The 16,147-nt window shown below is 35.1% G+C and overlaps 1 protein-coding gene across 2 annotated transcripts in view; it reads left to right on the top strand.

The window, feature by feature from the left end:
* The window catches only part of LOC145268642 (hatching enzyme 1.2-like), a 75,045-nt gene that overhangs the window by 44,267 nt on the left and 14,631 nt on the right, over positions 1-16,147 (top strand). For both annotated transcript variants that reach the window (XM_080124121.1, XM_080124120.1), the window contains exons 5-7: positions 177-252; positions 2,796-2,931; positions 8,622-8,797. In XM_080124121.1, the coding sequence (XP_079980247.1) occupies positions 177-252; positions 2,796-2,931; positions 8,622-8,797 (388 nt within the window). The remainder of the gene's footprint in view (positions 1-176; positions 253-2,795; positions 2,932-8,621; positions 8,798-16,147) is intronic.

Raw genomic sequence — 16,147 nt, 5'->3', positions numbered from 1 at the left:
TACTAGCAATTATAGAAGAAGGGTTGTAGACAGAGGTTCGAAGAGGTGAAGAGGTTATTTGGAGGTGGCTTTCTTGGAATCATTCAAGAAACAGAACAGCTTTACTTTGCAAGTTATATTTAAAAAATTTGTACCTATGAACCTTCATTCTTTATATATATATTTTACTTTATTAGAGTAGAAATGCTGTTGGACGCTTAAATCGACGTTGGCCATCAGGAAGAATTCCATTTGTGATTGCAGATGAATTTGGTAAGTTATTTAATTAAAAATAAAATAAAAATAAAAATAAAAAAGGAAAAGTATGCTGGACTCTGAATCTGTATCTCTATCTCTACTATTATATAAATGTCACTTTGTGTGCGTGTAACGTAAAATGTTCACCTGTAAAAATTCTTCTTTTTTATCTATGAGAGAAGAAATACTATTTTTAAGATCATCAAACCCAAATATCATCTGACGTAATATTGTAAACAAACACAGACGGAATTTGATGAACGGCATTATCTTATTATTTTTTTATTTTATTTTTTAGGATTGTGACGTAATCAGCAAATTTTGAATCATTAAATATCAATCAGACATGTTGTACAACAGATAAAGATATTCAGTAAAAATTAGTTGTAAGTGACAATCTCCTAGTAATGACGCCGACTAAATGTTAAGGTCCAGTTGTAACTCTGCAATATCAGCTCCTTTGTCAATTGTTAACATACTTAGAGAAAGTGTGGGTAAATTTTACCCGCTCAGAAACATCAATTAGCACTCTCTCCAAAACTCGGTGATTTATCCTTCATTGGTTCACTGCCAAGTCGTAATAGGTGGAGATATTTTCACTGGACAATATCTCAACTTCAACTCCCACCATCTATACCATATTCTGCTTGTTATTTCCTTAGTTCGTACGTTATGCTCTGAAAAAAAAAAAGCCAAATATAATTTTGAAGGCCAAATTGCTTAAAAAAGCCAAATCCACAAAGATTAGCTTAAAAAAGCCAACCTGACAATCTGGACAATAATATGAGAGTGACCCCTCTTTAATGTTGTCTTGTTTTCTACTATAATAATAATAATAATAATAATAATAATAATAATAATAATAATAATAATAACAATAATATTATGATCATTGCTGTAATGGTGCGAGAAAGGAAGTAGTAATTTTGAGATGCAGCCATTCTTCACCGAAGAAAGAAATTGCATTATGTAATGTTTATATATATTGATTCTTTTGCAATTGTTTTACCAAGAAAAGTTTTTTTTGGACACATACACACACACACACACACACACACACACACACACACACACACACACACACACACACACACACACACACAGGCACGGACTATAGTAAGAACCATTAGTGATGCATGTTTCTTTTGTTTATGTTCTCAATACTTGTGGATACACAATATTTTGAGACTTTTTAATGTTCATAGGAAATGCCCAGCAGATTGTGAAGTTCAACAAACACATAAAGACACTAATGATCTAAACGTAAAACGAACTTGACGCTATGCGAATTAATGTGTCTCTTAGTCTCTTAGTGGCGCCATATTGTAATTTTAGTAACCACTCGTTTATGAAGCATAGAATTGGATTCCAGAATATGAGAATTATCAGGGCTCAGCCAATCAGAATGGACAAAGTTTGGTGAGGGAGCCATTATTATTTATGAATCGGAAACTGTGAAGATCATATTAGGTCTATGTTTTTAATAGCCAGTTACGGGCGGTGAAAGCATAGAAGCTGTGGAAAGTGTAGAATTCATTCCAGTGACAATTTGGAGTAGTGGTAGGACTGAATATTTAGAGAGAAAAATAGGGACGTATGCTCTTAAGATGTTGCGATTTTGATGGTGTTGCTCGTAGGATGCATTGTAGCATATTAATCTCACGGATGAATGTGTATAAAATGGTGTTTGAAAGCTACATAAGATAGTGGCTATTTGTCTAACTGCATTGAATTTGTATGTGGCATCTGTTGTTGCAAACCTGTGATACTTTTGTCCAGTGAGGAATTTCTGCAGTCATTTTATTATACAGGAGATTATCATTTTTATTATTCTCATTATTATCATCTTTATTGTTATTCTTATAATAATAATAATAATAATAATAATAATAATAATAATAATAATAATAATAATAATAATAATAAATAAATAAAAATATCAGAAAATTGAGACTGCTATGAAACAACAATAATAATAATACAATGCCAATACTTCGAACTGTAAGAAAGCCAAGATGATTCCTATTGTGCTTGAAAAGCTTGGCAACATAAGAAAAAGCCACCATAAATGGTTTAATCAGATTGACAAGATAATTTCTTTTCCAATTTTGCCAAAGACTTGCCTGTTAGGAACGGCGATAGTGTTAATATAGCTTGGAATTGATCGTATGTTCAAGAAAAAAAATCCAACTAAAAACATCCAAAGGTTGAAACTACAATAATAATAATAATAATAATAATAATAATAATAATTATTATTATTATTATTATTATTATTATTATTATTATTATTATTATTATTATTATTATCATAATGACAAATATTAGAAGGGAAACTTATACAATGGAAATAAGTCCTGTCTACTTTAAAATAATTTATTGTAACAATATTTTTCATTGCTTTTTGAGAAGAACGGAGTAAGAGACCTCAAAGAAGTAACGTATATATTGGGCGACACTGATCACTTAATACAATTTGGGAAAAATTCTTTACAAATAACGGATTAATGCCGACTAGGAATGTTAATTAATATAAATAAAACAAATTTATATTTCAGATGCTTATGAAAGGGGACTCATTTTTAGGGCAATGAAAACCATTGAAGAGAGTACAGAGGTGGATGGGAAGAAATGTATTCAATTTATTAATGCAACAGATGAACCAACTCGTCTCACATTCACTGATGAACAAGGGTGAGTTATCTTTTCGTATATCGTGATAAAACACACATTTCACAAAAGGTTTGAGTAAAAATTATATATGTATATATATATATATATATATATATATATATACTAACGGGGGTACCCGGCATTGCCCGGGTGTTTGGAGGTGTGTGTGTTGGGGGGAGGATAGATCGAAACAACCCTGTTTAAAAATTTTTTTTTTCGGTATTGTTCCTAGTGCTCTTACTATTAGTTGTGTTATCTTGACTTTCTCCATTTTCCAGATCCCTTTGAGCTCTCTGGCCAGTTCCGTGTATTTGCTCCACTTTTCTGTCTTCTTGATTTGTTGGAACCACAAAATACACAATCTGACCGGACTTTTCCTTTCTTTCAACTATTGTCAGCTATTATGATATCCGGTTTTCTTGGAAGCTTGGATGGATTTATCCATTTGTATATCCATGTTCCATGGGATCTTGTGACTTTCATTTTCCAGTACTTCTGTGTTTGTACCATTTGTCTGGGTGTTCAAGATGCAATCGTCTACATAATTGCTAGTGTACTACCTTCCCCACTTGATCGTGTCTATTTTTGTATTGTTTTTGGGCTAGTTTGCTGAATTCACTTATTATATGGTTTATTGTTTCGTCTCTTTGTCCACAGAGTCTGCGTTTGCTGTTTTCTTGTGTCTTGTCGATTCTTACTTTGATGTGGTTGGTTCTAATCACGTTATCTTGTGCAGCTGTCATTAGGGATTTAGTTTCCCTATTTAGGTTTCCTTTTTGTAGCCATTTTCAAGTGTTTTTGTTAGTCTCATCTTTTCTCACTCTTATGAATCGCCAGTATAGCTGTTTCTCTTGCCATTTTTCTTTCCTCGTCTAATTCATCGTCTTTTTTCTATCTTGTTTGTTTCTTCTGTATCTCTTGCTGTGGTTATTATTCTTTTGGTATTCTGCATTATGTATTTTTTCTAATTCTTTTTTTGTGTCATTTACACAGTTTTCTACACAAACCAGCCCTCTTCCCCCATCTTTCCGTTTCACATAAAGTCGGTCAGTATCATCCTTTGGATTTAATGCATTGTGCAATTTCATGAGTTTCCTGGCCTTCTGGTCGAGATTCCTCAGTTCTTATTTGGTCGAACTTATTCCAGAGTATCTTACTAGTCACACTGCTCATATATTTATTCTTTAATTAGGTTTCTACTATATTGTTTAGTTTTGAGGAGTTTTCTTGTTCTTCTGAGGTATTCCTTTCAAATTTTCTCTTTCATTTCTGCTGTTTTGATGGTGTCTGCTTCCAGAACTCCCAAGTATTTGTAGCTATCATGTTCATCTAATGCTTCTACTTTGTTTCATTAATTAGTACCATACCTTCTGCTGCTTCCAGTTTTCCCTTTCTCATAGTCAACAGTGCACACTTTTCCATACCAAATTCCATTTGGATATCCTGGCTAAAGATTCTTGTTGTGTTTATTAGTCACTCTAGTTCTGTCTTTGTTTTTTCAAACAGTTTCAGATCATCCACGTACATTAGGTGGTTTATTCTTTTATCTATATTTGTGAACCTGTATCTGGCTTGGCATTTTCTTTGTATATTATTCAGGGGCATCATGACTATAATGAACAGTAGTGGTAAAAGGGAATCACCTGGGAAGACCCCTTTTGTATTTTAATCTCAATTTTTTATTATTATTATTATTATTATTATTATTACTATTATTATTATTATTATTATTATTATTATTATTATTATTATTATTATTATTATATAGTTTTAAACGTTAAAAAACATTTTAGACTCTGTTTCTCTCTCTCGACATTTTTACCATCTCACCTGCTCCACTACAAGCCAACCGTAGATATCAATTTCTTGTCTTCGACTTTATACATCCATCTTTTTCAACCGCATTTTTTCTTCTCCCAACCACATGGTGTCCTTTTTTTCTTTTTTATCACGCCAACTCATGCACATTTCTTAATTTGCATATGTGCTTTTTTTCGGCTACTGCTGCTAATATCCTCACAAGCCAGCTATCTTACAATTCTTGCTGATATTTTTCCCATGTGCTCATATGGGCGTTGTTACAATTGCTATACATCTTATGAGATGACTGACCAATTTTTATTATTTCAGGTTCAAATGAACAACTACAGCAGTAATTAGAATAACACTTACTAAAGTGAGGACATTATAAAAAAATTATATGAATAAAATTCTGTTTTAAACTTGGAAAATGCCACAGAAATTTATGCAATGCTTCAGTCTGCTTTTGGACCATCTTGCATGAATCGAGCATCAGTTTTTGAGTGGCATAAGAAATTCAAGGAAGGCAGAGAGTCTGTGAGGGATGATGAGAGGTGTGGGAGGAATAGGGAAGTCAGAACACTAGAGTTGATTGGCAAAATAAAGAATTTCATAGATAAGAACGTTGTATGTCTATAGAGACAATAAGTGTACAGTTTGATGTCGGTGTGGGAACTGTACACAATCATTTGCAGGGAACTGGAGATGGGGAAGATTTTTGCGAAGTTTGTCTCAAGGGTGCTCAGAGAAGATCTGAAAGAAATATGTTGTCAGACCAAGATGGGCATCAAGACAGTTCCTCACCCTCCCTAGAATCCAGATGTTGCTCCCTGTGACTTTTGGTAATTTCCTAAGCTCAACGAAAACCTTAGAAGCTTTCGTTATGAGAATTGAGGAGATGAAAGAGGCTGTGATGAGGGTCATTGACACACTCACACTAAAGGACTTGCATGGGGCCTTCTAGAAGTTGTTGGAACGGTACAAGGTCAATAAAAATTATAAGTTAAAATTCTAATAACTTAGGATTTTACCAAGATTAACCATATCATTGATGCTCACTGATAGTTTGAAAATTTATGACTCAACATTTTATATAAAACAATCTTTTTCTCTATTAATTATTTTTGGATGGATGGTTGAGATTTAGAGTTAGTGCCTGCCGCTTGTGGACCGACTCTTTTCTTTGGTCATTAGACTGCAACCAACCAGTATATATTCTCTGAAGTCGGAGCTTATTATTTGAAACAATTTGGACGATAATTTATTTTGTTTAATTACTAGCATTTCAGCCCGGCGTTGCCCAGGTGTTTGGAGGTGTATGTTGAGCAAAAAAAAAAAAAAGAAAAAAAAGCAGTAAATTTTTTAAAATTTGACCTCTATTATGACCTCTTAACATTTATTGTTTTGGGCTCAAAAGATACATTGAGAGCATTGCCAAGGCTGCTGCAAGGAAGGTTGGCTCCCTCTACCATGCTAGAAAACTACTTACGCCTGACAGTATCCTATACCTCTATAAGGCAACCATTCGCCCATGTATGGAGTACTGTTGTCACATCTGGGCTGGTGCATCTGCTTCTTGTCTCTTGCTCCTGGACAGGGTTCAAAAAAGAGTCGCCAACCTGATAGGTCCTGAACTGTCATCTAGGCTTCAGCCTCTGTCCCATCGACGAGATGTTGCATCCCCCTGCCTGTTCTACAAATACTTCAATGGTGAATGCTCTGACGAACTGCAAACACTTGTACCTCCCCGACGTAACTATCCCCGGCAAACCCGACAAGCTACTAAGTCTCATCCCTTTACAGTGGAGATCCCTAGGTGCAAGAAAGCCTTTTACTCCAATAGTTTCTTCCCCAGAACTGCGGGTCTTTGGAACTCCCTTCCGGGATTCTGCTTTCCCAACTGCAACGATATGCAGAAGTTCAAGTGTAATGTTAACAAACATCTTTCTACTCATCCCCTTTCATAATGACCCCGCTAATTAAGTCCCTGATAGTAGCCCCCTGCTTCAAAGTGGCACTGTGCCTTGTTTGGGGTAAAAATTGAATAAAAAAAAAAAAAAAAAATTAAGTTAGATACATGTCCAAGGAACGTATATCTAAAATTTTAGATGTTTAGACCCAAAATTGTCGGAGGAGTTTGGTAGAGTTCTCAAAGGTCAAATCAACTTTGACCCCTTAGCAGCCAAATTTCTGGCTGAAACCGATTACAAAGATTTTCCCAAATCTCAATACCCTGTATATCAAATTTCACTTTTATAGATACTAATATTTCAGCCCGGCGTTGCCCGGGTGTTTGGAGGTGTGTGTTAAGCAAAAAAAAAAAAAAAAAAAAGTGGTAGTAGGAAGGCAGGCTCGAACTCGTACCGCGAAGGAGGAAAAGAACGGGGGAAAAACATCTTTGCTCTTACAACCACCGCCAAACCGGAAGTGACGTAGGTTTGAATTAAGGCTAGACAATCGAAAAGAGGGGATGACTTTCGAAAATATCGGCGAAAAAAGCGACCCCTCCCTGTTGAAAAGTGCCCAGTTCAGGGTGAAGAAATTAATGTTTTTAGCTAATTTTTCGGTATTTGTCGTCTGAAGGGTCGCGCTTCAAAACGATATTGATCTTGGTAAAACTCGTCGCCGCTGTCTAAAGTTTTAGGCAGACATGCAAACATACATACATACATTTATATATTGGTAGCTCAAATTTTCGACCCAAACCGATTAAAAAGCTTTATGTAAAATTTCAAATGTCTATACCAGAAATTGTCTGAGTAATTTGGTAGAAACCACAAAGGTCAATTTTTTTTAACTTTGACCCCTATTATGATCCCTTAACATTTATCGTTTTAAGCTCATATCAAGTTATTAAGTTAGATCCGTGTCCAAGGAACCTATATCTAAAATTTCAATTGTTTATACCCAAAATTGTCGGAGGAGTTTGGTAGAGTTTTCAAAGGTCAAATCGTTGTATGTTGACCCCTTAACAGCAAAATTTCTGGTCGAAACCGGATTACAAAGATTTTCCCAAATCTCAGTACCCTGTATATCAAATTTGAGTCTGTAGACTGAAAATTGACAGAGTTATTGCATAGGGAAATGTACACACACACACACACACAGACACACACACACACACACACACACACACACACACACACTCACTTTTTTAGATATATAGATTTGTGGTCTATTATCCTCATCTTCTCGGTGTTTCATAATGTTTCGGCCAATTATTTCTCTGGCCTTCGTCAGGTGGTTAACCGTGATAGGATAGGAATGTCGAATCTTCCGTTGAATCTCCGAGCATAATTGTCCACAAATCAATTATATATATAAAAGTGTACGTGTGTGTGTGTGTGTGTGTGTCTGTGAGTGTGTGGGTGTGTGTGTACATTTTCCTACGCAATAACTCTGTCAATTTTCAGTCTACAGAATTTAAATTTGATATACAGGGTATTGAGATTTGGAAAAATCTTTGTAATCCGTTTTCGCTCAGAAATTTTGCTGTTAAGGGCTTCAACGATTTGACCTTTGAGAACTCTACCAAACTCCTCCGACAATTTTGGGTTTAAACACTTGAAATTTTAGATATAGTTTCCTTGGACATGGATCTAACTTAATAACTTGATTTGAGCCCAAAACAATAAATGTTCAGGGGTCATTATAGGGGTTAAATTTAAAAATATTGACCGCTTTTTTTTTTTTTGCTCAACATACACCTCCAAACACCCGGGCAACGCCGGGCTGAAATGCTAGTAATTAAATAAAATAAATTATACAAATTACTCATCTAAAAAAAAAAAATCCAAATTAATTCAATAATTTGAACGATATTCTAAAGGAAATATATCCCTTTAAAAAATATATATTTCTCATATAAACTCCAGAATCCTCTTTCTTACAAAGTTTTTATATGTTTTCAGGTGCCACAGCAGCATCGGTTACATTGGTAAGAATCAGAACATTTCCCTCAGTTACGGATGTCGTATTAGGGGTATCGTGATGCACGAAATCTTGCACGCCGTGGGTTTCTACCATGAACAAAACCGTCCTGATCGCGACGATTACATCAAAATCGACATGAGCAATGTGAAAAAAGGTGAGACTGCAGACAATATTCACAATGAGTTTGTAAAATTATTTGCTGACTGATACCAATGAATAAAAGTTAAGACCATCCTCTCTCTTTACACACACACACACACACACACACACACACACACACACACACACACACACACACACACACACACACACACATATAATAAATTCACAGCCAAACAACGTCGCAACCCACAAGAGCCATGACAGTGAACGAACCGGAAGTCCAAGACTTGAGTTTCGCTCTCATTTGGGCTCATCAGTTAGACACATCCGAACTCAAATGAGGGCGAAACTCGAGTCTTGAACTCCGGTTCGTTCACTGTCATGGCTCTTGTGGGCTGCGACGTTGTTTGACTGTGGAATTTATTATATACAATCTCTCACATTCTGAAAATTATATATATATATATATATATATATATATATATATATATATACTCCTATAAATTTTTTTTTTTGTGTATTGATATTCATATTAAAACCCTTTTTTCTATTTATTTTTTATTTTTATTGTTTTTGTTTACTTGCCTCCCCACGAGGGCAGAGTTAGACACAAAGTCGGCATTTAATGGGGAGGGGGGGGCAACTCCCTAAAAAGGGTCACTTTGGTTAGTAACAAAAATAAAAAATGTATCAGTCATGAAGGATTTCTCTTTCATTAACCGAAACCAAAAACGTGTACTGCAGCATCAGAACAGATACTATGCTTTGAGGTATTAAATCTTTTATTCAGGTTAAAAATACAATAAAAATTTAACACGAACAAAAAACTTAGGCACAAGGCCAACTTAAAATGTGAAAAGAATAGGGGTCGTTGGTCATCCTTGTCACTCTGGAACTAAACAAAAAGGTTTTCTTAGCTAGTATCCTCTTCCACCATAATACCACATTCACACTTTGATTTTGGCCCGAAGTCCAAGAAAGAAAAAAGGCAACCTTTTTTTTCTATTTATTTAAAAAGAAAATAGAACTTTGTTATATATGGGTCATAGAATTGCATTCATCTGCAAAAGATCTAGCTAATTAGCATATTCTTTTAAACATTAATTTTAATTACCTCCCCATGAGATTTTTCGGTTTTCTTATGGGATGATCATCTTCAGTTAATTATTATGTGCAATCATATTCATGCAGATATTCTACATGATTTATACTTGTGTAATATTTGTAAAAAGGTTATAGTAAACACAAACATTTTTTTTATTAATATACGAGGGGCGTGCAATAGGTAATGCCTCCGACCCACTTCCAGTTGTCTGGTCTAGCTGAAATTTTGCATGTGCAATGATTTCTATCTCTACAGGTTATGTGGCAAATTACAGCTCTGAACTAATTGTGGTTTCTGTTTTACAGGTGTTTGAACTGAGCCAGGTGTGAAATGGAGCCTGTTGAATGTCGAACAGTGATCCGGGTTTTGTATTTGAAAGGACGCACACCACAGGAGACTTTTGATGAAATGAAAGTAACTTATGGTGATAATGCCCCATCATATGACCTTGTAAAACGCTGGCATAGTAAATTCAAACATGGCCAAAAGTCTGTGAAAACAGCTCCCAAACCTGGTCGCCCCCTTCTGCCAGTTGAGGCTGCCATTTTGGAAGATTGGCGCATTACTATTCACCAAATAGCCCAAGATGTCAAGATTAGTACAGGGTGTGTGGAAACTATCATTCATAACCATTTGCATATGCATAAGGTGTCTGCCAGATGCATTCCCAGGTTGCTCCCACCATTCCAGAAGTGAGAACGCGTCGAGTGCTCGAGGATGAATTTGGAGATGTGCCAAGAAGATGAGTCAAAGTTTTTCAAAAGACTGATTACACAGGATGAAACCTGGGTCCATCACTATGATCCAGAGATCAAAGCTCAATCAATGCAGTGGAAGCACTTGGACTCACCACCTCCAAAGAAGGCAAGGGTGTAGCCCTCCGCTGGCAAGGTCATGCTCACAGTCTTCTGGGACCAGGATGGAGTAGTGATGACAGATTTCCTGGCAAAGAGTACCACAATTACAGGAGCCTATTATGCTTCACTTTTGAGGAAATTAAGGGAAGCTATCAAAATCAAGAGGTGGGGCATGATCAGCAAAGGTACCCTTCTCCTGCAGGACAACGCTCTGGTCCACAACCCGCATGTCGCCAGATCAGAAACACGGGTGTGTGGTTATGAAACCCTCCTCCCATCCTCTCTACTCTCCTGGCCTTGCACCCTCTGACTTTCACCTTTTCCCAGCCATGAAGTTGTTTTTGAAAGGAAAGCGTTTCCCAGATGATGCAGCCTTGATTTCTGAAGTCACGTCATGGTTGAAGGACCAACCTTTGGTAGTTCTACAAAAATGGTCTCCAGAGCTGCATCAAACGATGGGAGAAATGCATAACTCTGGGTGGTTCCTATGTAGAGAAAGAAGTTTTGTTGCTCTAGTCCTATGGGAAGTGGGTCAGGGGCATTACTTATTGCACGCCCCTCGTATATATAGAAAAGGTTTGTGTTTACTATCACCTTATGTATGCATATCACTTTTGTATGCGTATATATATTTGTTTAAAAAATTTTGTGTCATTACGAGGATGAACAGCGGTAAATTCTGCGTAGCTCAATTGCCATATATATAACTTACTACATGACTTGATCTCTGAAAATTGACACACAAAATATTATATCTCCTTATATAATTTTATGTGAAAACATGCAATAACAAAAACAACAACATAATAATAATAAAAATAATAATAAAAATAATAATAATAATAATAATAATAATAATACTTCTGTTAAAATTACTAATAATACTAATACTACAACTACTACTACCAGTAACAATAGTTATGACACTACTAATGCATATATATATATTTTTTTTTTTCTGTGGAAATATATTTTATTTCTTTATAATATATACCAATCCTTATTTAAGAAGCTCAACGTAATTACAGAGCAATATAGAGAATAAATGACAAAAAAATTATATTCCAAAGTTCATGATGTTGCCCATCTTATAATTTATTCCTTTAATTCAGTTGACTTTTACAATTCTTGACAGTATCTGTTTCTGCTTCGTAATGCAAAATCAATCACTTAATTATTTTATCAATCAGTGAATCTATTATGCCTTTAACTAAGGCTGACTGGGATAGCTTTCGTACATTTATATCCGATTTACCTCTGCGTTCCATGTTTAAAAAGGATGTGTCCTCTATAGTATCAGACCTGACGGAATGGTTAATTGTAGGTATAGACCGTTTCATACCCTCGAAAAAGTTCCAGCAAAAACCTAACAGCCAGCCATGGTTCTCTCCAGAATGTGCTGCTGCCATTGCTCACAGAAATCACTTTTTCCACTGCTTCCAACGTAATAGATGTATGGAAACTAAAGCCGCTTTCAGGACTGCCAGCAACCATTGTAAGAAAGTAATAAAGAATGCAAGAGAGTTGTATGCTCAATCCGTTAAGTGCAAAGTAGCTGAGCAGCGGCTTGGTTCCCACCAGTTTTCGCAAATAGCAAACAGAATCCTGAACAGAAGCATGTGCTCTATCCCAACTATCATCAATGGATCTGAGGTAATCTCGTCAGCATCAGACAAAGCCAAACTCTTTGCCAAGAACTTTGCAGCTAATTCTACCCTTTGCGACCAAGGCCGCTAACCCCCAATATTTCCTCCTGTATCAGAAAACACGCTATGTGATATATGTATATCTGTATGTGATGTTGCCAAGCTAATCAAAAACCTTGATTCCAGTAAAGCAACTGGCCCTGACGGTATTCCAATTATAGTACTCAAAAACTTCAACCTGAACTAGCGCCCATACTTACAAAACTGTTTAAATGTTGTCTTAAGGAGAATAGTTTCCCATCTCCCTGGAAAATTTCATCAGTATGCCCTGTATTTAAGAATTCAGGTGATCGCTCATCCCTCTCTCAGTACAGGCCAATAAGTCTCCTGTGCGTCATGAGTAAGTTGCTGGAGTCTGTGTTAAATACAGAAGTAATCAACCATCTCAACAAAAATAACCTTCTTAGTGACACTCAATATGGTTTCCGTTCTGCTAGATCTACAGCAGATGTGCTTACAGTTATATCTTATAGGATTAGCAAATCTCTCGACGGAGGCAACCTTTCTAGGGCAATTGCTCTAGACATATCTAAGGCCTTTGATAGGGTATGGCATAAAGGTTTACTTCACAAGATCTCTAGCTATGGTATAGCTGGAAATGTGTTCTTAATTATTAAATCATTTCTTTCTGATAGGTTCATAAGAGTAATAGTTGAGGGGCAAAAATCAGAAGCTCACAGTATTAATGCTGGTGTCCCGCAGGGGTCCATCCTGGGCCCAACTCTTTTCCTGATCTACATTAATGATCTTCCAAATCACATCCTTACATCATTTGTAGACATTTATGCTGACGACACTACCATTTATGGTAGCACATCTAAGACAGTAAACGACCAAGTTCTCTCCGAATCTCTCTCCTCTGATCTTGAGCATGTAGTACAATAGGGAAAGGAGTGGCTGGTTACTTTTAATGCATCTAAAACCAAGCTTCTCTCTTTACATCATCAACATTCTGATCTTCATCTGGCATCAATCGAAATGAATGGCTCTCGTCTTCAGGAGGCCTTAAGTTTTGACAAGCTTCTGGGCTTGACGATTACTCCTGATCTTAAATGGAACACGTACATCAAATCTGTTGCCAAGGCCGCTGGAAAAATGGTGGGATCTTTCTATCGATCCGGTAGATATCTCACTGCTGATGCAATTCTCTATCTATATAAGAGCCAGATACGTCCAAGGATGGAATACTGTTGCCACATTTGGGAAGGAGCTGCTAGAAAGACTTATCCTGCCTTGATAGAGTTCAAACACTATCAATAATTCCCCCCACTCTTTATCTGTGCCTAAACCTAAACCTAGATTCCATGAACAAAGCTTCTTTCTTAGAACTGCATGCCTGTGGAATTGTCTTCCGTTTTCCTGCTTTCTGGCTGACTACAATATGGTTGTGTTCAAGTCTAACGTAAATAAGTTCTTGATGAGCCGTTCCATATAAGTCATCATATTTACTGAATTTTCATTACTAATGATTACTATATTATCCAATTTCTACTGTACAATCTTTAACCCTTATCCTTGAGTGGCCTCTTGGCTTTGATAATGTGGTGATGCCTGTGTAAAAAAAAAAAAAACCCTCAGAAGAAGTAGCAACAATCAATCCGTCAAAAGGAAATAAAGTGCGTTTTGACATCATTAAACTCCAGAAATTAGAAGAGAAGCTGTAAATATCTTATAATATGTTTCTATTACGCCATTTTGAATTTTAGAAATATATCTATATATCTATAAATGTGAGAATGTGTGTGTGAGGACACTTCTCAATCAATATACTTGACGAATTTTTGATTTACACACTTGAAATTTGGACATAGGGTATTCAGACATACGGACAACTTCTTAATCGGTTTTCATCTGGAAAAAAAGAGCTGTTAAGGCGTAAAAATTGAAAAATTGGTACGTGGGATCATCGGATTTTCATCCGTTTGTCCATTGTTTCAATAATGCGCTTGTGCGAATCGTTCACATGCCAGATTATTTATGTTAAGAATAAGTAGGTTTGATAACACCTTTTAAAGAATGTGTCAAGATAGCCTAATAGCTATCGCACTTGACTCACTGTTTTAAGGTTTTGGTTTCTATCTCAGTTCGAGTATTTTTTTTACTAACGAGAAGTGAACTGTTTAGAAAATTATAATACTCGCATGCACATGTCGCAGTTCTTCCCGTTTTTTTTACTTCATTTTTTAAAGGAATTTAACGTTACGTTTCTTTTTATAATAAATAATGTATGTAACCAGACTTTGTGGAAGCATCCTGTAGATTATGTAGCCAGACTTTGTGGGCACCCTGTATACACACACACACACACACACACACACACACACACACACACACACACACACACACACACACACACACACGACGTGTGTGTGTGTGTGTGTGTACAGGGTGCCCACAAAGTCTGGCTACATAATCTACAGGATGCTTCCACAAAGTCTGGCTACATACTGTAGCCAGACTTTGTGGACACCCTGTTTATATATATATATATATATATATATATATATATATATATATATATATATATATATATATATATATATATGTATATATATATATATATGTGTATGTATATATATATGTATGTATATATATATACATATATATATATGTATGTATATATATATACATATATATATATATGTATATATATATACATATATATATATGTATGTATATATATACATATATATATATATATGTATATATACATATATATATATGTATGTATATATATATACATATATATATATATGTATGTATATATATATACATACATATATATATATGTATGTATATATATACATATATATATATATGTATGTATATATATATACATATATATATATATGTATGTATATATATATACATATATATATATATGTATGTATATATATATACATATATATATATATGTATGTATATATATATATACATATATATGTATGTATATATATACATATATATATGTATATATGTATGTATATATATACATATATATATATGTATATATATACATATATATATATATGTATGTATATATATATACATATATATATATGTATGTATATATATGCATATATATATATGTATGTATATATATACATATATATATGTATGTATATATATATACATATATATATGTATGTATATATATATACATATATATATATACATATATATATATACATATATATATTAAAAAAGTGCTCAGCCGAAGTAGCTCCAGTTCTCTCCAAACTCTACAACAAATGCCTAAATGAATCTTGCTTTCCGAGCTGTTGGAAAACTGCTTCTGTAGTACCAGTATTCAAGAATTCTGGCGAAAGAACTGACCCATTAAATTATCGCCCTATTAGCCTCCTCCCACTTTTTGCCAAAATATTTGAGACCTTAATTAACCATTCTCTAGTCCAGCACCTTACAGATGCTAAACTTCTGACCGACCATCAATATGGATTTAGACAAGCCCGTTCCACGGCAGACATCCTAACTGTAATCTCTGAACGCATATACCATTCACTGGACAAAGCGGGAGAGGGCAGAGCGGTAGCTCTAGATATATCTAAGGCTTTTGACAGGGTATGGCATGAGGGTCTCCTCAGGAAGATTAGATCTTACGGTATCACTAGTAGAATACTTAACATAATTAAATCCTTCTTAGATAAGAGAAAAATCCAGGTTGTCCTCGACGGTCGTACATCTAAACAATATGATATAAATGCGGGAGTGCC

This window comes from Euprymna scolopes, chromosome 44 (assembly GCF_053919585.1).
Source record: "Euprymna scolopes isolate OS-2025 chromosome 44, ASM5391958v1, whole genome shotgun sequence".
NCBI lineage: Eukaryota > Metazoa > Mollusca > Cephalopoda > Sepiida > Sepiolidae > Euprymna > Euprymna scolopes.
Note: the sequence above shows the minus strand (reverse complement) of the source record. Positions and strands in the feature narration are given on the sequence as shown.